The sequence below is a fragment of the Heptranchias perlo genome, chromosome 10 (assembly GCF_035084215.1).
Source record: "Heptranchias perlo isolate sHepPer1 chromosome 10, sHepPer1.hap1, whole genome shotgun sequence".
Lineage (NCBI taxonomy): Eukaryota > Metazoa > Chordata > Chondrichthyes > Hexanchiformes > Hexanchidae > Heptranchias > Heptranchias perlo.
In genome coordinates this window covers 56,871,023-56,895,901 of record NC_090334.1, presented here as the reverse complement: position 1 = coordinate 56,895,901, position 24,879 = coordinate 56,871,023, and the positions used below count along the sequence as shown (strand labels likewise).

At 41.1% G+C, this 24,879-nt stretch overlaps 1 protein-coding gene across 1 annotated transcript in view; it reads right to left on the bottom strand.

Moving 5' to 3' along the window:
- mdga2a (MAM domain containing glycosylphosphatidylinositol anchor 2a) overlaps positions 1-24,879 on the bottom strand; it is a 640,034-nt gene that overhangs the window by 86,823 nt on the left and 528,332 nt on the right. The window contains exon 11 of the mRNA XM_067991845.1: positions 5,910-6,090. Within this exon, the coding sequence (XP_067847946.1) occupies positions 5,910-6,090 (181 nt within the window). The remainder of the gene's footprint in view (positions 1-5,909; positions 6,091-24,879) is intronic.

Below are 24,879 nucleotides of genomic sequence, written 5' to 3'. Positions count from 1 at the left end.
GGGAAGAAACAAAGAATTGGAGTGTACCCTCAAATGGAAAGATGCTGAAGGGTGTGGGTAAACAGAGAAGCCTAAAAGTACAAATATATAATTCCCTGAAAGCATCAATGCAGGTCGATAAAACCAAAAGGCGGCCAATAGCATGTTGGGTTTTATACACAAGGGCATACTGTACAAGCGTAAAGAAGTAGGCCACAATTGGAGAACCGTGTGCAATTTTGGGTTTCCTATTATAGAAAGGACATTAGGGCCAAAGAGAGTATAAATACAGATTGACCAAGATGATGTCAGGGATTGGAACTACAGTCATGAGGAGGAATTTGAGATACTTGGATTATTTCCATTGGGGCAGAGAGGCTAAGAGGAGATTTAATAGAGATTTTTTTAAATTATGAAGGGCTTTGATAGGCTGAGTAAGGAATTACTATTTACTTTGGTTCTGGAGTCAGCGACAAGGGGCCCTCGGTTTAAAATAGTTACTGAGAGAGGGAGGAGACAAGTTAGGATAAATTTGTTTTCTTAAAGGGTTGTTAACTCATGGAATGCTTTGCAACAGGGAGTGGCTGAGGCAAAGTCCAAAGCATCTTTTCAGAGAGAGATGGATAAATATTAAAAGCAAAGGAAGATACAGGACTATGGGAGAGAGCAGGGCAGTTGGGATTAGCTTTTAATTGCTCTAGCAAAGAGCAGGCACAGATAGGATGGGCTGAATGGCCTCTTTCTGTGCTGTAAGCTTCTATAGTTCTATAGTACCTCATCACGTATCCCAGAAATTCCTCAAAAGCACTTCACGCAATGAATTACTTTGAAGTGTAGTGAATGTGTTGTTTGCAAATGCAAGAGCCAATAATAATGGACTGGTCAATCAATGGATTATCAGTCATCGGTCAGCACTCATATTTTTAACAACCTGCAGGAAAATGGATATACTGAGGTTTTACTATGCACATCAAGTAACTGAAATGACTAACCGAACAACTAATCCGTCATTTCTGTGGAAGACCACCTACAGTTTGTTTTCTGAGATACAAAACATCCATCTTTATCAACCAATTCTTGTTATGTGTCCTTTAATTAATTTGCACATTTAGCTCATCAATCTTGATACCAAAATTAAAGTCAACAAATACAATTAAATATGCTGCAGGGTAAACACAATCAATAGCTGACAGATGTTGACAGGAAACAGAAATGATGGGACAAACGGTAGCACGTACAGCTGGGCGGCAGTAAGGATAGGATAATCAGCCTGGGTTCCCACTTACAATCAGTATCCAGTAACTGGAATAGAAATACACAAATAGAAGCTGGCTTGAGGACAGGGTCAGGATCAGCTGTGATTCCCAGTTGAGTAGCTTGCTGACGTTCACTGTCAAGGCTCACACATGAATAATGGCCTCTTGGGCAAGGTATCAGAGGGCAACAACACCTGCAGAACCGTATCCCAGCAACAAGTGAGCACCTTCAGGATGGACTGTAGTGGAGGGTGGAGAAGAAAAAAAAATTGAAGGATCGCCACCCCCTCAAAAAGTACTACACCTAAAGGAGCGGAGTTGCTAACTGTTGTTTACTACTGTCCATGTTTTTTTTCTGGGACTCCAAGTACCAGTACTAAACATTTATCAGCAACATGGACAACATCAGATGTATGCCACCTGGTTAAAAACAGATGATTTGCTCACGTTTGATACTGTAATGTGTGTCAAAACTTTGTTTGATTACGCTCCTGTGAAGCGCCTTGGGACATTTTACTATGTTAAAGGTGCTATATAAATGCAAGTTGTTGTTGTTGTACAATTCATGTACAGCTTTCACATATAGATTGTAAACTAGTGAAGTCAATGGTACTCAGAATGTGGGAGATGCCTATCCAGGAGACAAACAAATAAAAATTGTACTTAAACCAAAATCAGGTCTCCCCGTAGAAGTGGCTGGGAGACTATGATTTATTTTATTTTGGCAGTGGTGATGGTCGAGAATGTGCAGGCCAAAGCCTGGGTTTGATGACAGTGAGGTAGAGAATTGACTTCAGAAACTTGACACTTTCACAGAAAATCTTCTACGTGGGTGCAGTTGCTCCCAAAAACCTTCTCCCAGTGTGCAGTCGTCTTTTCTCTGTGCCTGCATTCTGCTCACATTTTTCTATTACCTGTGCCTATCAATGAGCTGCTACTATGGACCCAGCCTGAGTCTGACAGTAGTGACAAAGGGAGACAGACAGAAAGCAAGAGATACAGACAGACCGAGGAACACAAAGAATGGAAAGAGACACATGGAGAGATTTAGACAGACACAGAGATAGAGAAAGCCAGGCAGACACACAGGAGAGGGAGAGAGGGAGAGAAAGAGAGAAGAGAGAGAAGTTCACAGAAATAAAGAAACAAAGATATAAGTAGAGAGGCAGATAGAGCACGCACGCGCATGCACACACACACACACACACACGCGCGTGGGCACACGCATGCACAGAGACACTTGCCTATTCCAATTAGGTATTAGCTCCTGGGTTTCTGAATGGCTTATTGGGACTTAACAGATATACTGTTGCCATGCCAACATTCCCCCAATGTTCGAGCCTGTTCTCACCACTATGTTGCCATCCCAAGGGCTAGCAAGGAGACATTTACCCTTTTCTGCCTAATAGGGTGGTTACTTCAGTCATTCATAGAGAAATTGCATTAGGATTTTAGAGTTAAATAGCAACAAGGAACGATATGAAATATCAACATTTATAACTTAGCTAATAACTTGGATCTTCTCAAGTGGTAACAAAAATTTAATTCTTTCGTCTGTTGTTTCCGAGAAACATTTTCCAATTCCAATCATTGTATGAATACGAGCATTTATATAATTTATACAAGCCCTTATAGAGCATTGTCAACACCCTATCAGCAGCACAAATATTGGTAATTCTATCCATTTTTACATTTCAAAAATAAACTCAAATATGAAATGCTGCATAGAATCAGAAGACAGATAATGCAGTTGTCTTACTAAATTTTCTCTTATCATGGTTTAATTATGTGTAATTTTTCCACTGGTATCCCAGTTGTCACAATTGCAAATGTTAATCTGTTAATTACTTTATTACTTTCTACTCAATGTAACACCAAGCTCTTCAGTTACATTAAGCTGTGTTACTACTACAAATATAAATCTGTTTTACCCACAAACTGTGTTATAACACTGAAAAATCTGTTATACAAATAAACAGGAGCGTGCTGCTGGATCATGGGGGCACAACAACAACAAATTCAAAAATATTACTTTTTCTATTTCCTACTGCTCAGTAAAGAGCCAATATCTCTCTTTAAAAAGAACTTAATATTCATAAATGGCAATTTACTATGGAATATCTGTTTGAAATCAGGAAGCGTGGAACAGAAATATTACATGTTTCACCATGAATAAAAAGCCTCGAGAGAATTTGAAAAACAAGTCCTGGGATTGGAGATTGTTTGAAAGACCTTCAAAAGACAATAAACTAGGCTTTAGGTTTGAGGCTTTCAACCTGATGTGAATTGGTTTGATACATAAACAATTTCTGCCACCCAAGACAGCAGCCAACCCAATCATTCTGGTTAATTGGCTGCAAGAAGCTGTTACATAAGAACATAAGAAATAGGAGCAGGAGTAGGCCTTACGACCCCTCGAGCCTGTTCCGCCATTCAATTATTTCATGTCTGATTTTCTACCTTAACTCCACTTTCCCGCCCTATCCCCATATGCCTTGATTCCCTTAGTGTCCAACTATCCATCGATCTCAGTCTTGAATATACTCAACAACTGAGCATCCATAGCCTTTTGGGGTAGAGAATTCCAAAGATTCACAACCCTCTGAGTGAAGAAATCTTTCCTCATCTCGGTCCTAAATGGCCAACCCCTTATCTTGAGACTATGACCTCTACTTCTAGACTCTCCAACCAGGGGAAACAGCCTCTCAGCATCTACCCTGTCAAGCCCTCTAAGAATTTTGTACGTTTCAATGAGATCACCTCTCATTCTTCTAAATTCCAGATAGTGTAGGCCCATTCTACGCAATCCCTCCTCATAGGACAACCCTCTCATCCCAGGAATCAATCTAGTGAACCTTCGTTGCACCACTTCGAAGGAAAGTATGTCCGTCCTTAGGTAAGGAGATCAAAACTATACACAGTACTCCAGACGTAGTCTCACTAGAGCCCTGTATAATTGCAGCAAGACCTCCTTACTCTTATACTCCAACCCCCTTGCAATAAAGGCTGAGATACCATTTGCCTTCCTATTTGCTTGCTGCACCTGCATGTTAACTTTCTGTGATTCATGTACAAGGACACCCAAATCCATCTGACTACCAATATTTCTTAGTCTCTCACCTTTTAAAAAATATTCTGCTTTTCTATTCTTCTGTTCTTGGTTCACTGATTCAACAAGTCTTCTAAATGTGGCCTTTGAATATTATGAATTAAAATCATGCAATATATATTTCAATAGTGTACTGCAATCTTATTTTAATGGCATCCTGTGCAGACTTAATTTCTTTATCTGGTTGTTGCCTTGTCCAGTTTATTTTATATAATTTTAATAAATAATGTATTCAATGTACATGGAATGTATCTCAATATATTCCTTTGTTATGAATGGTATAAACATAAAATAGAAAAGACTTTCAAAACTTATAACAAGGTAATCTCCGCACAATGTTTTGATTATAAGTATAAAAGGAAATAAACCTGATAAAATCACCTCAAATCTGGAGCCTGGAGCTTAAGATGAAATTTATGGACAAGGCCAGAACACTGATTGATCACATGCTAAGAGGCTTGAAGTAATTATTCAGCCAGATGGAGCAACTGTTGCTTTGAATGCTACCATGGCTCTGTAGGTAACACTTTCACCTGTGAGTCAGAAGGCTGTGGATTCATGTCCCACTCCAGAGGCATGAGCACAAAACCTAAGCTGACACTCCAGTGTAGTACTGTGGGAGTCTTGCACTGTCGGAGGCACCGTCTTTCAGATGATACGTTAAACCCAGGTCCCTGCTGCCCTCTCAGTGGACGTAAAAGATCCCATGGCACTATTCGAAGAGTAGGGGAGTCCTGGCCAATATTTATCCCTCAACCAACATAATTAAAAGAGATTACCTGGTCATCTCATTGCTGTTTGTGGGTCCTTGCTGTGCGCAAATTAGCTGCCACATTTCCTGCACTACAAGAGTGACTACACTTCAATAAAGTACTTTATTGGCTGTGTACAACCTCAGGTTGTGAAAGGCGCTATAGAAATGCAAGTTCTTTCTTTATTTGAGATGTACTTGAAAGGTGCTATTCTCAGCATCTACCTTTACAAAGACTAAATCTCAATATATTCCAGGCAGCATGGACCATTAGCAGAATGCACAAAAAAATTTACAGTGCCATAATTCACTCTTAAAAGAGACTGTGCTTCTGTATAGTATGTTTTCCACTTCATTTTATTTTATAGTCCATTGGTATGCTTACAAATTATAGTCAGGTGCATTTTTGACAAGATTCTCAAGTGCCATACACCAATGCATGTCTGAGGGTTAATCATGGTTCAGGAGACTGAACAGGCATATTACCGATCATCAATTGAAATGTAGTATTATCGAACTGTATCAGGATCCTAGTCTAAAGAGCTATACTGAATCAAAAAGCTTTTCAACCCATAAAAATCAGTGTACAAACAGACTAGATTAATGGATATATGGTCAGCTTTATGTGCGGTATAAAAATCGTGGAACAAATGCTCTGTATATTGAGAGAATAGGTTCATCAATTAATTTTTTTAATTTTAAATAATCTGAGAACGGTACTCATTGCTGAAATTACCTCAAATAATTCAATTTCCCATGGATCTTTACAGCAATTTTTAGAGTTTGAAATGTTTCATATTGTGATAATTCTTACCGTCAGTATACTTAATGACTCGAATGGTGGAATCACCTTCCCCGAATCGTGTAATAGGTGTCAGGCGAACTTCGTAGGCCTCAGGCTTCAGGAGTTCAGTGAGGTTGTGCGTGATTAACTCTCCTGTTTGAATCTTAGTATTCATTGTGATTTCTTGTTCCCACCAACGCTGTTGGCCAGTCTGAAAATAAAGTGAACAAAGAGATTGATCGTTACTGAGAATCAGTCAACAGTTTATTCTTATAATAGTAATTATGCTCAGAAAGCAAATATTCTGAGAATTGCCAAAAAAGGGAAACCCATTTGAACCTGACTGCTTCAATTGATTACTTAAAAAATGTTAAAATTCTCCGTTCCACAATAAAACTCAATCAAAACTGAGTGAGAACTTGAAGCTGTGCTGTTGACCTGAGTTGCAATAGCAATGATTTAAATTTAGATCCTAGGGGGAGTTTTAACTCTGAACTCTCGGGTGGAAAGTGATATGTGCTCCGACCACCAGGGAGGTGCTGTAAGAGACCCAGTCCGAAGGGGGGAAATCACAAGAGCCCACATTCAGACCATAGAGATTAGGATGCAGGGCTGGAGGTGGCTGCAAAGGTAGTGACAGGTGAATCCATAGAGAATTTGTAAATGACTTTGAATTCATGTGCCGGGAGGCAGGAAGCTAGTGGAGGTCAGCAAAGCAAGGAATGAGGAGGTGTGTGGGACAGGATGCGATAAATTGGAGCTTGTCTAGGGAGAAACTCGGGAAGCCAGTGAGGAGGGTGTTCAGAAAGTTGAGCCTTGAGGTATCAAAAAAGGTTTCAACAACGTAAGGAGGTGATGTGTGGGTGAAATCATGCAAGTTTGCAGAATTGAAAGGATGCTGTCTTTGCGATTGATAGGATATGGAGTTTCAAAGTCAGCCCTGGGTCAAGTAGAACACTTAGACGTGAAAGGCATTATATAAATGCAAATCTTTCTTTCATTCTTTCTTCCATTCTTTCATCTGTCTGGTTCAGTGAGAAGCCAGGGAAGGGGTAGAATGAGGAGTAAAGAAGCAGAGTTCTTGGCAGAACCTGAATAACATGGCTTCACACACTTGTAGCACTTTTTGTCAAATGCATACAAGATTGATGATAGTATGGTCAGTGTCCCAGATACAGGTTTTCCCAGTCATATAAACATTTTAAAATTGCTTGCAGTTTATATTGGAGTGACACGTAGTACTGAGACCAAATCCTTACTAAGGATACAACAGTGCAGTGCAGCTAGGTTCCTGACCAATCTCCAACATGTATTTGCTAGAGATGATTGATATTTACAGAGTTCGGACCAAGAATGCAAGTGCCCAGCTCATTCAGAAATCTAAAGCTGGAATTCCAGTCCTCAAACATAAATTGCTTCATTGTTAGAAACAAGGTCGCAGCTTTGGTTTAATTCAGCTGTCACAGCTGAAAATATGAGAAAGAACAGTTACAGGGTTCAGTGCACATACAGTGAAAATATAGCAACTAATAAAATCTGCATCTGCGTTTGTATTTATGATGCTGCCACAGCATAACAATGAACAATGGCATTCAGGATTGGCTCGCAGAATGCAAGCTTTCTAGTTGTCTGAACAAAGTTCACAATGTTCATATTCAAACAAAACATGGCAGTCTGATTTTAAATATTTGATAACTCAGGAGTGGGTTTCACAGCATGTACAGATACTGCGTCCCAATAAAGTGATGACAGTAAAATTAATCTGCATATCTGAACACAAAAGAAGCTCAGAGTTTCACCTGGGACAAATGAAAGCTGATTGGTTAAACCAAGTGAGAAAATAGACATTGTATAATGTCAGGGAAGCTGCTGTCGACACACTTTGGATTTAAAATTCCCCTGCAGTCAATAATGCAATTCTCAGCTCTGAATTCAATTACTGTTTATCATTTCTGCTAATATTATAATTTCATGGGTATGTACTCCTCTATCAAGAGGCAAATCAGTCCGTAAATATGAGAAAACTTTATGCACAAGAAAAATTAAAAAGCTCGAGGACTTTATTCTACAGCGGTTCCGAATAACCCCACACAATTAATTAATTTGAACAATTTGACATTCTGAATATGGAAAAAAAGGTTAGAGTTCAGTTCATTTTTATTACAAAGATAAATGCAATTAATTAAATAATGTCCCATTAGGGTTGCGTTTGCTACTTAACTTTCTGTAAGCACAGTAAGAGCTATGACATACATATTACTAAAAGCAGTGAGTGGTCCCAGGATTGAAAAGTACTATGCCTGTAAGTGGTGCAGTAAACTTAATATTACGTGGCTAATTGATTACAATGGGGCAGCACCTAACGTTACGCGACAGTCCCAGAAAGAAGCCTCAGTAACTTCTAGCTATTAATTTAAACTGAAAATCATTCAAACGCCCAAACCCAAAGAGAAATCAATGTAAATGAATATATTTCACGAGAGTAAACATGCCAAAATTCCCAAGTAGTTAAAAGCCGTTTTAAAAATTTTAGTCCAACAGTGAATATTCTGGGCCAAGGCGGCGAACTGCAGAAGCGGGTGTTATGCGGAGTATAAACTGCATAAAATTTCAGAAGTTAAAACCATCTCTGAAGCAATCGAAATGGAGCAAACCCAACAAATCACTCAGGTAGCAAACCGCCAAAACATCGACCTGATCATATCGTAAAGCATTTCGCCCATGCCATCACTGAGTGCATAGCCGCCATCCCAGCGCAAAGACCACACCGACATACCTCCCCCGAAACCAGGCCGAGATCCTCACAACAGAACCTGGGACTGGCTAAAAACCAACAGAGAGATTTCCTAACCACCCCTTACACTGAGCCGAATTACCTTCCCCTTCCCCCTCCCCCTCCCCCTATCTCCCCCCCCCCCCCCCCCCCCCGACTGAATACAATTAGGACCCACTCCACGAAATACATTACTGGACAAGAACTCCTAATCGCACCCCAAATGAAAGCACTTAAGACAACCCCACCACTGATTGTAGACCCCAATGACTCAGAATAAATCATAACAACAGTCACCCGCAGTGAGCAAAGCCAGAGATCTGGCAACCCCCCTCACCTCCCCCCACCACTCTAATTCCTCAACCTACAGAGCAAAGTTTGGAACTCTCCGTCCCTGAGCAAGTTCAGGCGCCCACAACCCCTTCCCCCCGCAACACGAAGTAGACTTTAGGACAACTCATGTATCTCATTGGTGCTTGTGAGACCTTGCTGTGCACAAATTGGCTTTCCTATGTTATAATTACACTTCAAAAGTACTTCATTGGCTGTAAAATGTTTTGGGATATCCTGAGTTCATGAAAGGCACTCTATAAATGTAAGTCCTTTCCTTTTAACTCCAACCCTCCACCCCCACGGAGCAGAGATTGGGCCAACCCAGCATTGAGCAGAAATACCTTCCCTACAAGAGTAGATCAAAGCCTGAGAACACAGGAAACTGATAAATGACTAGAAGCAGGAAAATGTTTGTGCGTAAGATGAAGCAGCTACTCAGGATGTCTCAACGAACCAAGGTAAGGAACAAAAAGACAAAGATAGCCAAAACATTGTAAAAGACAAGGCCCCCCTCCCCGAGCAAAAATTGCATCCCCGCCACTTTTTGTGCCCGTTCCCCTCGCAGAGCAGAACATTGGCCTTACCGTACCGAGCAGAAAACATGCCTTTCCCCTAAGAACAACCCATGGTAACAATCCCCACTGAGCAGAAATCAGGGTATATACTCCCCAGTGAGCTGCAATCCCATCCGACCTCCATACATCTCCTGCCAGGCTGATATCTGGTCATCCGCTCTCTGCTTCCCCCTCACCATGACCAGGCCTCTTTCTATTTGCTCTGCATCTGCTGCTCTGTTTGCTCCTTCCTCCTGATGCTGGCCCTCCTCCTCGTACTAGAGTCATATTTCAGAAGGATCCATGAAGAACAAAATGCAGTGCCAGAAGCCCGTTAAGAGTTTAGAATGTTCTCCAGCCACTACAAGCACTTCAAGATGGTCTAAGTAACTAAAACCACAAAGTAATACAAGCAGAATGTCTCCCAAAACTTTCCAGTATTTTACCAGACAGCAGCTGAGGATCCCCTTAAATATCGCTGATAATGGCTGCCTCCCAACTTGTACCACGCACAGATTATAAATGGGATGAGGAACTGGCAGCAGCAACTTGTGTAGAGATGAAAATTGCTTTGGTCTTGACAACATTATTTGACCCCGATTGATCTAGTTTCATTAGGCCCACCACCTGTTTCCAGCAGGAGCTCTGGCTGCCTACATCAAGTTTCACCCAAAGATTGGAACGGGCAGACAACCAGCAGTAAGTTGTTGCTTCTGCTCATTTAGGCACCACCTGTGAATAACAGACCTGTGTGATTTGCAGTATCTGTGGTTTCTTTGTTGAATTTGGCTTATTCAATCAGCATAAATCAATGGCCCGATAGTACATTGTGCATTACATGGCATAACACTCTTACTGTTTATAAAACAGTATATTCCCCGACTCAGTGTGAGCTGCTGGTATTATAAAAATGGTATGTCTGATGTGCACTTCCTGTCCATCACATTTCAAATGATCCATCTCGGCCTCCTCCCGATATCCCCACCATCACAAAAGCCCGTCTTCAGCCAATTCGATTCACTCCACGTGATATCAAGAAATGGCTGAGTGCACTGGATACAGCAAAGGCTATGGGCCCCAACAACATCCCGGCTGTAATGCTGAAGACTTGTGCTCCAGAACTAGCTGCGCCTCTCGCCAAGCTGCCCCAGTACAGCTACAACACTGGCATCTACCCGACAATGTGGAAAATTGCCCAGGTATGTCCTGTCCACAAAAAGCAGGACAAATCCAATCCGGCCAATTACCGCCCCAACAGTCTACTCTCAATCATCAGCAAAGTGATGGAAGATGTCGTCGACAGTGCTATCAAGCGGCACTTACTCACCAATAACCTGCTCACCGATGCTCAGTTTGGGTTCGGCCAGGACCACTCGGCCTGGCTAGGAAATAGATGACTGGCTAGCAAATCTTGATCGCTCACTGAGTGCTGGTGGAACTCAGATTTGAAACACATTCACTGCTGTCATTCTTTACAATATCTAGCGTTTATTTTTTAAAATTATATTCTTAACTTGTTTTGTTGGTATGCACTGGGCAGCCTGAGTGTAGTAAAAGATGAGTTGACGTAGTCAAAAAGACAATAAAGATGGCAGGTACATGGGACCTGATTGTATAGGGCTTCCTGTGACTGCTATATATTTATATTTATTATAAAGAAATGAACAACACACTATGTATTATAAAGCGGTTTTATCCTACATTACAAGAGTGACTACACTTCAAACAAAAAGTACTTCATTGGTGGTAAAGCACTTTGGGATGTCCTGAGGTCATGAAAGGCGCTATAGAAATGCAAGTCTTTCTTTCTTACGCTGCATGGTTGAGTTCTTAAAGCTGCAGTGTCCTATTCATTGGTGCTGAATCCAAATAGATCTGAACGGGCCTAATTTGAGAAAAAAAACATTTACTTTGATGAAAAATTAAGTTTTCTGTGAATTTGTGACTAAGTCTCTGGGCCTTGGATTTCTCAATGGGATTGAAACTCATTTCATTTTTAAATGATGTTCCTAATGCCACAAGGTAAAATACTTGTATAATCCTTATATTTATTACAAATACTGATTAGAGAGAAACAGATAAATGGAAATTAATTAGTCCTTAAAAGCTAAACCTTTATCACAAAAACTATAATCCAATTCTGGTTTGATGTAAGAAAATACGCAGAGCACACATTATGCAAACTAAAGGTATGTAGGATAGAAATCATCAACAGGCTATAATGTTATATTTATCACAGTGGCAGAAAAAGAATATTAAATTAATGATAAGCCAGGCATTTTACAGTGGAGCCAAACTGCTATACATAGTGTTAAAAGAAATTTAGTACAGATTTTGTATGATTATTTTTCACATTCTGGTATGAATGCTTGGATGATCCCTTTCTTCAAAATGTCAAGGAAAATCACAAGAGGAAGGCCCTCCAGAGTAATATGATAATTAAGACAAAAAATGAACATAAAGGAACATGCCCATGTAATTTTTTTTCTCTTTAATATGTCTCATTTGTAAGCACTAAACAATAGGATCAACTTCCATTAGCACAGCATTAAATTAACTGAGGGCCTTCATAGCTGCATTTCAAATGGAGGAAAATGGAAAGCATCTGTTGAAGGAGTCCTGTATTATCAAAACTAATCAGAATGTCAAAAAAAATGTAAATGTATTCATAGATGTTAAAATGAGATTGACAGAAATTTACCTGATCTGAATTCCTAACATACGCCAACTGCCAGTTAAGGAGAGAAGAAAGCTCTCATTTAACCACGCCTGCTCACTTGTCCATATCCCCCATCCCTGAATTAATTGACTTCTATTTGACAACAGCACAGTTATTAAATGTCTTTACATTTTCAAGTTGATGCCTAAAAATTTTCAGTTAGTAATCACAGATTGAACAAGTCTCAGTGACCTGAAACCTGCTACATGGCTTGGCTCTAAAAATGTTTGAATATGACTCCTAACAAGTACCTCCCCGGACATGTTATAGACTCGACAGTTTTCCATCAAAAGAGTTCTTTACTATTCAAGTTTTTAAACTTGTTGGTGTGATGATATGATTTTCATCCATCCTGAAATTCTAAGATGCAGAAGGTGGCCAGAATTCTGGAGAATCAAGTGAGGTGCTGATAATATAATTCTGCAGCCAAATTCCCCTTGGTCATCAAATACTCCCCAAAAAATATATATTTCCATTTTCAAAGAAACACAGAATAGAAATGCTCCACACGTCATTGCAAAATGTTCCCTTGCTGAAACCTTACGCAATTTCTCAAATACATCATCTTCGATTCTTCATGCATAGTCTGATTGAGTGGCTATGTGTTTGATTTGTATGGGCCACGCTATGTACCACTGAAACTGCCTTGGGTGCTTCACACTGCTCTAAACTGCTTCACTGTGGAAACACCCTAAACCAGCTGGGGAGGAAGGGGCATAGAAGGAGAATAGAAGGAGAATGAAGCATAGATTTTAATAGACTTTTCTTCATGGTGAAGTTAAAGAATAAAGAATGACAAGGCTGAAAAGACAAACCAGTCACTATACATTAATGTGTTTGACTGTAGAGAATTATTGAATATTACATAAAGAGCTTTCAATGAAATGGAAGGTCAAAAGCAGCTAATTGAGAGAATATATATTATCTGTCACCATCCGTGCTGTACAAATGAATATGCCTGGTGAGTTCATGAATAAACTACTTGTGTCTTATAGCACTTTGCTACTTTTTTTAAAACCATGATATTAGTTGAAAATTATATTTTTGAAACATCCTGAATGTCTAATAAGCAGCCAGCATTGTAGTACTTCAGTCATCCCTCATCTTTTTTATTTACAGAAATTTAAGATCAATAGGAGTGGGACCTCGAAGGGAACCAGCTCCGTAATCCATATAACAGCGTGGATGAGTGTAAGACACTCCAGAAGAAATGACAAACAGTCAAGACAACTACAAGTCAAGGTATTATACTGCTTCCAGGGGTCGGTACTAGGACCACTGCTTTTTTTGATATATATGAATGACTTGGACTTGTGTGTACAGGGCACAATCTCAAAATTTGCAGATGACACAAAACTTGGAAGTGGAATAAACAGCGAGGAGGATAGTAATAGACTTCAAGAGGACACAGACAGGCTGGTGGAATGGGCGGACACATGGCAGAAGAAATTTAATGCAGAGAAGTGCAAAGTGATACATTTAGGCAGGAAGAACGAGGAGAGGCAATATAAACTAAATGGCACAATTCTAAAGTGGGGGGTGCAGGAACATAGAGACCTTGGGGTATATGTGCACAAATTGTTGAAGGTGGCAGGATGGGTTGAGAAAGCAGTTAAAAAAGCATATAGGATCCTGGGCTTTATAAATAGAGGCCTAGAGTACAAAAGCAAGGAGGTTATGCTAAACCTTTATAAAACATTGGTTTAATCACAATTGGAGTATTGTGTTCAATTCTGGGCACCGCACTTCAGGAAGAATGTGAAGGCCTTGGAGAGGGTGCAGAAAAGATTTGCTAGAATGGTTCCAGGGATGAGGGACTTCAGTTATGTGGATAGACTGGAGAAGCTGGGGTTGTTCTCCTTAGAGCAGAGAAGATTGAGAGGAGATTTGATAGACGTGTTCAAAATCATGAAGGGTTTAGATAAAGTAAATAAGAGAAACTGTTCCCATTGGCGGAAGGGTCGAGAACCAGAGGACAAAGATTTAAGGTACTTGGCAAAAGAACCAAAGGTGACATGAGGAAAAACTTTTTTACGCAGCGAGTAGTTATGATCTGGAATGCGCTGCCTGAAAGGGTGATGGAAGCAGATTCAATCGTGGTTTCCAAAAAGGAATTGGATAAATACTTGAAGGGAAAAAATTTGCAGGACTACAGGGAAAGAGTGGGGGAATGGGACTAACTGGATTGCTCTTATAAAGAGCCAGCACAGGCTCGATGGGTCAAGTAATCTCCTTCTGTGCTGTAACCATTCTATGATTCTATTCCAGCTAACCTTTCTTTCTCTCTCCAGGAAACATACGAGAAGCAGTGGTTCTTGCTTTCTAAAAGGTCAAACAAAATAATGCCCAAAACTGGGATATCTCTATTCTAAATGGAATACGTGCCAAATTCAAGTTTTTTAAAACTTCCTTTCATAAGTCAAATGTTTATCTCCCTAATGTAAACATCTCAGTACAGTATCTGGAAGTGGGGATGTTGTTGAGTCTCCTCCAATTTTGTTATGCTAATAGGGTTAGATGAAGAGGGGTGGAAGGAGGTTTGTGTGGAGCATTAACATGGTCTTGGACCAGTTGGGCTGAATGGCTTGTTTCTGTGCTGTTCATTTTATGTAATTCTATGTAAAACTAATTACCATCAGTCTTTTTTCAACTGAGAGCCAAGCCAGTGAATATTTGACTTCTAAATAATAATATGCAGGTTACAATGCTGCTGTTTCAGATCCAATGGACCAGAACATCACTTAACTGCATAGTGAGACTTTCTTATAAAAGAGAAGTCCCACAACCTCTAATAGGTAATGAACAAATCCCATTGCCAATAAGAACATAAGAACATAAGTACAAAGGACATAAGTACAAAGAATATTGAATGTAGTTCACGGTCTTGAAATAAATTATCTGTAAACTGGCCATCCCTTTCGTTGCTGTATCACATTCTCTGTCATCTTGCTGTGTTTGTTTTACTTGGATACTTTTTTCTCATAATTTGACCAAACCTCGCGTCTTAAAGATACTCTCAGTAGTGTATACAGTTTCACTACAAACTGATTCTTGATTCTTAATCGAGATCACTATATCAGCATGCTCCATTCTCTTTATCACTTCAAACTGTCTTCAGAGAGCTGACAAATTGGCAAAACAAATGAAAGATGGATTGTTTTCCTTGGAACAGAGGAGGCTGAGGGGTGATTTAATTGAGGTGTACAAAATTATGAGGGGCCTAGTTAGAGTGGATAGGAAGGACCTATTTCCCTTAGCGGAGGGGTCAATAACCAGGGGGCATAGCTTTAAAGTGATTGGTAGAAGGATTAGATAGGAAATGAGGAAAAAAAAATTTCACCCAGAGGGTGGTGGGGGTCTGGAACTCACTGCCTGAGCGTAGTAGAGGCAGAAACCCTCAACTCATTAAAAAAAATACCTGGATATGCACGTGACCTGCAGTGCTATGGACCAAATGTGGGAAAGTGGGATTAGGCTGGGTGGCTCATTTTTCAGCCAGCGCGGACACGATGGGCCGAATGGCCTCCTTCTGTGCCATAAATTTTCTATGATTCCATGATTCTGTGAAAGATGAAGCTGAAAGTCTATACTTTCAGCGGTTTAACATCATCAATCTTGAACAGATTCCTCATCCTCAGGTATAACTAACACCCTTATTCTAAGATCCAGAACGCTGGCTTATCTTCTGCATTTATAACTGATATCGCAGTACTTTAAAGAGAATAAAAGCAAGATGACATTCTATAGGATCCCTCCCTGATCTTGCATGCTTCATTTTCTATTTCCTCACATTACAGTCCAAAGACCACATACTTAGTTCTGTCATTATCATATTGTCACATAAAAACTGCAAATGAGTTCTTGGTTGTTTAAGTTGCTATATCTGGAAGAGCCACTAAGCCACATTGACCAATCCTGAGTCTGTTAGGTTGGCGACAGCTTCAGCAAGAACTGGGAGATAGAAGAATGCTCTAATGGTGACAGTTTGAGACTTCTCGCTCCTATTCTCTTTTGAATACTGTGGCACTTGCAGTCACAAGTACAATGAATTCAATCAGATTTCCTACATAAAGAAAAACCAACATCACCTCGAAGTGAGTGAGCATCATGCATGATGAGTCACAGCTCAAAGTATCACTGGAAATCAAGGAAGGATCCGCAATTCCACTGAAAAAAAGCATGTGTGAATTTGTGCGTGAAAATATGTATCGGGAAGGGAGGAGGAGGAAAAAATGAGCAAAATAAAGGAAAGCTTGGGCGGGTGGGAGATCCACCATACTATGAATGGTCGCGCCAGACAAGTGCCAGACAATGACCATCTCCAACAAGAGAGAATCTAACCACCTCCCCTTGACATTCAACGGTGTTACCATCGCCGAATCCCCCACCATCAACATTCTGGGGGTCACTGTTGACCAGAAACTTAACTGGACCAACCATATAAATACTGTGGCTACAAGAGCAGGTCAGAGGCTGGGTATTCTGCGGTGAGTGACTCACCTCCTGACTCCCCAAAGCCTTTCCACCATCTACAAGGCACAAGTCAGGAGTGTGATGGAATACTCTCCACTTGCCTGGATGAGTGCAGTTCCAACAACGCTCAAGAAGCTCGACACCATCCAGGACAAAGCAGCCCGCTTGATTGGCACCCCATCCACCACCCTAAACATTCACTCCCTTTACCACCGGCGCACAGTGGCTGCAGTGTGTACCATCCACAGGATGCACTGCAGCAACTCGCCAAGGCTTCTTCAACAACACCACCCAAACCCGCAACCTCTACCACCTAGAAGGACAAGGGCAGCAGGCACATGGGAACAACGCCACCTGCACGTTTCCCTCCAAGTCATACACCATCCCAATTTGGAAAATTTATCGCCATTCCTTCATCGTCGCTGGGTCAAAATCCTGGAACTCCCTACCTAACAGCACTGTGGGAGAACCTTCACCACACGGACTGCAGCGATTCAAGAAGGCGGCTCACCACCACATTCTCAAGGGCAATTAGGGATGCTAATAAATGCTGGCCTCGCCAGCGAAGCCCACATCCTATGAACGAATAAAAAAAAATTACAATCAGTGACTTAACTCAAGAGTTGTCCCAATATTTTGATAATCAAGAAAATAGTACCTCCAGATTGCCATAATAATTTAACCAAAGTAAAAATGAACCAGTCATTTGATTTTAAAGATATATTCTATTTAGATTACAAAACACATTAAGATTAATTTGATGACGACATGTCTTGCATGGATTAATCCACAGGTACTGATGTCTATTAATTGGTCAGATACTTATTTTTTTTTGTTCCCGTCACACCTACTGTGAAAATTTCCTCCTTAAAATTTCCAAAAAGCTAGTTGAATTTTAGCAGCAGGATCACACAGCTATTAAACTTGTTATCTAGCAGATACAATATTCAAAAATCTACCTTCAGACATGTGGCATGAACAGTGCAGGCAAACAGCAGATTAAAGTAGTGCAAGAAAAGCTATTTTGTACACTGAGCAACACTATTGCATGACATTAGGTCACAGCAATCAGTTATAACAGATATAATCCTTCAGTGATATGAATTTACATCAGTGAAACATTTTCATGATTTGTTTTGAACTGTTTAATAGCACCAAATGTATGGAGTAGATTTTTAATCCACAAGGGCTGCTCGTGCAAGGTCCAATTTCCAATAGCGCTCCCTCGCATAATATACTCAATCGGCTCAGCTCTGCATAATATACTCTTGCATGGATCTCCAAGACAACTAAGTGAGTACTGAGCTGTACAGACCAGGAATGTCCCAGGCTTAATCCCTGCTCTGTGCTGAGTTAGCTGATCTCACTGTGGTATTGGAGGCAGTACAATTAATCTTTGCATTTTCCTTGAGGGAAATCCAGATGTGAGAATCAAATTGTGCTCAGCTGCGACAGCCCATAGTCAAATATCTTCTGGTACTCACTGTCAAGGCTCAGCATGCAGAATAACTGCTGGCACTCACTTTGTAGACTCATGACGAAAAATTGACATTGGACAAGGGGCCAGAGAGCTGCCAACATCCTTGGAACTGTATCCTGCATGTTCCAACATCTACAAGTGAGGAGGTCAGAGAGAAAGTTGAGGGAAAGAAATGTGCTGATGCACAGCACTCCCCTGCATACTGTACCGATGGATTTCCCTTCCTGTATTATATACTCTTGCAAGTAGCTTCCCTGCATAATATAACTTTGGTTGATAGTAGCTGTTGAATATATTGTTGCACAATATTCCAATATATATCAGAGTTAGATTTCACTCCCTTATGTACCTTCCCTCCGTATGGGAAGCAGTCTGGTCTTGATTTTGTAATTCTCACCACAGGAACTCAAGTGGAAAATTTTAACGAATATCCCACCATTTTCTGATGCTATGTGTTAGCATTTTAACCTGGTTCACTAGCTTGCCATTCACTATAATACTCTTGAATAGTGCTCCCTGCCTCGTGCATTCCAGTTCAAGTAATGAACACATACGGGTTGAGATTGCATTGTGTGATATTAGTAAGGAACACATTATGGCATTCATATGAAATTCCTTTGTCATTTAGATGTCAGCCTTGGCTCAGTGGTAGCTGTAAAGTTGAATCAGGTCTCGCTTTTTATTGGAAGAATCAAAATTGGCATAAAATGTGCTGATTCAGATGTGTTCCATTTTTCTGTAATGATAAATTAAAGTTTGCAACAAGGTGGTTCCCATCTGTTTACTCAAGTGGCTCAGTTGGTAGCACTGTCACCTCTGAAGCAGAAGATTGTGGGTTCAAGCCCCACTCCAGGACTGGAGCGCATAATCTTAGCTGACACTCCAGTGCAGTACTGAGGGAATGCTGCACTGCCGGAGGTGCCGTCTTTCGGATGAGACGTTAAACCTGAGATCTCAGATGGACGCAAAAGATCTGATGCCACTACTTAAAGAGGAGCATGGGAGTTCTCCCTGTTGCATTTATCTCTGAATACAGTTAATACAGATTATCTGGTCAATTACCTCATTGCTGTTTGTGGGACCTTGCTGTGTGCAATTTGGCTGCCGCGTTTCCTACATTACAACAGTGACTGCACTTCAAAAGTAATTCTTTGGCTGTGAAACAATTTGGAACATCCTGAGATAATGAAAAGTGCTATAAAAATGCAAGTTCATTCTTTTTCTTTCTTTACAGTTGATAATATCTTTGTTAAAACAGCAGACAGAGAAATTTCATCCAAACGTACTAAGATGCTCATTATTAATATTGCATAGCAGGACTTCAATCATACAGTTATGTCTCTGTAACACAATGAAATTCCTACCTTTATACAGTTTTATGGCTACCAGCACACAGCATTCATCCAAGGGTTTATATTGAATTGATAAAGTCATTTGAGAAACTACTCCCATGTAAATAATGGCAGACAATACCAGGGGCTCTGTTTGTGGTTTAAAGGAGCAGTTTATACTTACAGTTATAAAATTGTCATATTTTATTAAAAACCACAACAATATTGTTTCAAAATACTGTACCTTCAAAAGCATTCTTCCATCTTTCGCATAATGCTCCATTGAGTAATCAGTTGCCCGGGGGGGATTTTAACCCATCCTCCTGGTTACTTACTCACCAGAAAGCTGCCTGGATCCCACAACGTCTGATTTTAAGCTTCACTTCTAAGCAGGCGCCTAGCTGAAGCCAGCGGAGTCCTCCTTGAAATGTGTTAACTGGGGTCCAATGATATCACTCACATCCCTACGGTATTTTAACGTTGGTCTGAGTGGGTAAGCCACTGCAGCTTTCCCGCCAGACTGAAGCAAGTCAGAAGAGGATCAGGACATGAAGAGGCCCTGAAATAAGTTTTTTTTTTAAACTTTCTTTTGTAGGGCCAGGAGGAGCAGGACTGCTCCTCTGAGCCCCACAAGAGAAGTTTAGGCCTCCTCTTTCTTGGACATCTTTTCCCCCCTCCCCATTCCCTCCCGCAAGACCCCTCCCAGAAGCCACTTCCTCACACTTATTTGCATGCTGGCGAGCGTACGTGGGCTGCCAATTTTTGCAAGGCCAGCAGCTACTTCTCGTCCATTCTGGGAAGTTGACCGGCAGCACAGTAATGAGGTCCAGTGGTTAAAATCGCCGTGGCCTGCAGGAAACTAACAGTCTTTCTTGTCATTTTCTTGCAATCTTACATCCCGACTAATCTTTCGAACTGTGTGCTGTTCTTCACTAAGGATCTCAGCTCTTCACCTTGGTGCCCCAATTAAAAAAATTATATAAAAACTAGAAATTAAAGGCAACAGTTGGAGCAATTAGATAAGTTATTCTGCTTCTACTTAAAAAAAAATTGGGAAAAATAATGCAACATTAGACTGGAGATTATGCTAATAGTTTATGGACTAACAGCAGCTTTATTTAGAGAAATGCAAAAATAGATGAGTCATGATTTTTGGGGAATGAATAGAATATCTTAGATTAAACTCCACATCTATAGCATTTAGCTCATGTTTTCAGACTTTAATAGTTTGTCACTGCATAATAGTGGATCAGCGCTTATTAATACTCCCTGATCCCCAAAGCTAATGAAGCAAAAATGCAGAATATTCATCTCTTCACATATCTCTCTGATTCAATTCTGGACTGTTGCCCTCCAAAGACAACAATTTTCCAATTTTCCATTAGCACTGGGACCAAGATGTCCAAAAGAGTATATATCATCTCAATGTATATTCTTCCCTATAACCTCCAATCCTAGCCCAAGCTAGATATTAATCTAGTCCCCTTTTTGGTGGATTTAATATACACATAAATTCCTTTTCCTGGGAATCTGCCCCACCTTTTCCATTATGTGGAGAACTTTGGGAGGGTAATTCTTTGTCTACCAAACTCCACAAACATCACATATTCCACAGTGGGCTTCTCACTATCCTATCTCTAAATGCAGGCAATCGATCTCCTGCCAGGCAACTGCAGGTTGCCTCACTCTGTCAGACCAACTACCCTTCTGAGATGTCACTGCTCACTTCAGGCCCTCTGTTCTGTTCGTTTCCCTCCCACATTGTCCACATCTCTATGAAGTGATCTGCTTGTACATATTGGAAAAAAATCTAGATGTTCACATCATTGCTTCCTGTTGTGGGGATCAAACTTTGAACTATTTGCAGGTAAAATAATTTCATGAACAGCTGATTATCATCAATGGTTAATATTCAACTGTGGGTCAAAGTTAATCAGTGGCAGTTTTAGAGGGTCCGTGAAGCACGCGCTCCCCCCCCCCATCAATTGCCTAGGAGAACCTATTAATAAGTGACCTTGTATCTTCCAATTTGAAGGGCTCGCTTGGCCACAGGTAGAGACAGAATTGGGAAAACAGTGGAGCAAGACTCTTCAGTGTCAGCAGTTCCATGAATCTCAAGGGCCTTGAAATGGGCTGATTTTACATCCGGGCTGTCACTGCAACTGAAGAGCTCATCCCACCATTTTCTTAAATGCTCTCTTTCAGCAGATAAATGCAGGTAAGTTTAAGAAAAAAGAAAAGAACTTGCATTTTTCACAGTACCATAGTATGTACAGCACAAGAGGTGGTTATTCGGCCTGTCATGCCTGTGTCGGCTCTTCGAAAGAGCTTTCCAATTAGTCCCATTCCCCGGCTCTTTCCCCATAGTCCTGTAATTTTTTTTCCCTTCAAGTATTTATCCAATTCCCTGTTGAAAGTTACTATTGAATCTGCTTCCACCACCCTTTCAGGCAGTGCATTCCAGATCATTACAACTCACTGCGTTAAAAAAATGTTTCCTCATGTCGTCTCTGGCTCTTCTGCCGATCACCTTAAATCTGTGTCCTCTGGTTACTGACCCTTCTGCCACTGGAAACGGTTTCTCCCTATTTACTCTATCAAAACTGTTCATGATTTTGAACATCTGTATCAAATCTCCCCTTAACCTTTTCTGTTCTAAGAAGAACAACCCGAGCTTCTCTAGTCTCTCCACATAACTGAAGTCTCCCATCCCTGGTACCATTCTAGTAAATCTCTTCTGCACCCTCTCAAAGGCTTTGACATCTTTTCTAAAGTGTGATGCCCAGAATTGAAAACAATTCTCCAGCTGCAGCCTAACCAGTGTTTTATAAAAGTTGAGCATAACTTCCTTGATTTTGTACTCTATGTCTCTATTAATAAGCTCAGAATTAACAGCCTTCTCAACTTGTCCTGCCACCTTCAAAGATTTGTGCACATACACCCCGAGGTGTCTCTGTTCCTGCACTCCCTTTAAAATTGTACAATTTAGTTTATATTGCCTCTCCTCATTCTTCCTACCAAAATGTATCACTTCACACTTCTCTGTGTTAAATTTCATCTGCCATGTGTCTGCCCATTTCACCAGTCTGTCTATATAGCACCTTTCACTATTTGAGGACATCCCAAAGCGTTTTACAGCAAATGAAGTACTTTTGAAATGTCGACACTGTTGTAATGTAAGAAAACGCAACAGTCAATTTGTGCACAGCAAGGACCCATAACCAGTAATGAAAGAAATGGCCAGATAAACTGTTTTAGGTGATTGGTTGAGGGATAAATGTTGGCCAGGACATCAGGCATAAACCTGCCCAATGTGAAATTGAGTTTGATAGGCCAGGTAGGTTCCAACTTCAATCCTTGGATGAGCTCAGCCAGACCAACAGCAGGGGCTATAAGAATAGACTCAGTGCACCGTACCGGCATTGGGGAGGGGGGGGGGGGGGAAGAAAATCGGTGCTAGTTCCTGTTACAAGATTCAGGTCTGCCTTAGATATTCTCTTGGGTACAGCAGTGCCGGTTATTCCTGTAAGTGGTCCAAGCACCTTATGTTCAGGGGTGCACCCATAATGGTCAGGATCTAATTATTGTGATCAGAACTGGATATTACATTTTTACAAGTGTCCTCACGAGTGGTTCTCCAATCTTTCCAAAGCTGGACTGAAACATTTGGTGAGGCAAGATATGAATTGTTAAGCTGCTTTATTTCATATACAGCAAGTGACATACAGAGTTATGGTAAAAGCAAATTCAACTTCACTTCTCTCCTCAAAAAAAGGGGAAAACAATAATAAACCATGTACCCTGTCCTTCTTGTGGACTGACTGGCTTGTTTATCATATTTCTTTCAGACTATTTCTAACCACAAAAACTGATCTCCTGCATTTCAGCTCCCAGCTTTAATGCCCAGGTTTATATCTCAGAAGGTGCTAAATAGAGCTGTGTAGCACCCGTTGTTTCGGCCCTACACAGCCTCTCCAACATCCAAGATGACACCTTAGTTGCGCATGCACATTTCCAGCGTGATGTGCGCTGGACGCCAATCTTGGTATTGCAGTTAGCACATGCGCAAATACTGAATGCCAAAAACATGTAAAGTAAGGAGAAAATAGATACAATCAGTGTGCAACGCTGATTTAAAGTGATAGACACCATTTTGGGACTTACCGCTCAACTCAACGCAGCGTTAACCCCGACCATCTGAACGTGTCTTAGAGTGCCTCGAGGACCCCTACAGGCACTATTTTGAGGGACCATGCAAGATTTACAGATTAGTGGCTGGATTATTGCTTCTGGCTGCCAAGACATTTGTAACCGTTTTTGGAAGTCTCCTATACTTGAATACTAGGACTGGGGGACATAGCCTAAAATTTATGGCCAGGACGTTCAGGAGTGATGTTAGGAAATGCTTCTACACGCAAAGGGTGGGAGAAGTTTGGAACCCTATTCTGCAAATGGCAGTTGATGCTAGCTCAATTATGTTAAATCTGAGATTGATAGATTTCTGTGAACCAAGGGTATTAAGGGATATGGGGCTAAGGCGGGTATATGGAGTTAGGTCACAGGTCTAGCATGATCTCATTGAATGGCGGAACAGGCTCGAGGGGCTAAATGCCACTGCCACTTGCTGCCTCCTGATATGTACCACCTTCTCCTACAAGAAAGCCAGACGTGTGTCTGGGTGATGTCCCTGTCATGGTTGATTAGCTGCCAGTGTGTGTGGCCTGTGAGTTGTGGGTGGGCGGCTTGCAACAGTGGTAATGTGTAAGGGTGAGAGGAAACATCTGATTGGAAGAGTTGAGTACTGATGGAAAGAGTTTGTTGGTATGTGGGTGATGGGGGGTGTAGTGCATGGTGCAGTGGATGCAGCTAGTGGTGCTGTTAGTAGGAGATGCCACTTGACAGTTGACCTCACTCACCTTGACCACTCATGTCAAAGTATTGAACTTCTTCCTGCACTGCATCCATGTTCACGATGCTATGCGCCTGGCATTGACTTCGTACCCACTGCCTTTTGGGTATATGTCTGGAGGGCCTCTTGCACCCCATCACCCCCCTCCTTCTGTCCACCTCTTGCATCAAGGTCTCTAGTGCATCAGCAGAGAACCTTGGTGCATGCACTCGCACAGGCCTGGCACAAACTCAGATCGTCAGTTTGTGAGGTCTGGCATGCAGGTTGGAGGATGTGGGCTTTAATAGTGCGCAACCTTTATTCAATGTTGTAACATAACTCATCAGTTTATAAACATAGGGATGGGAGCCGCATCTGCGTTTTGCATGTGTGACGTCTGATCTCCGTTCAGACTCTGTGCAGACAGCAGACTGTTATTTTCAGCAAAT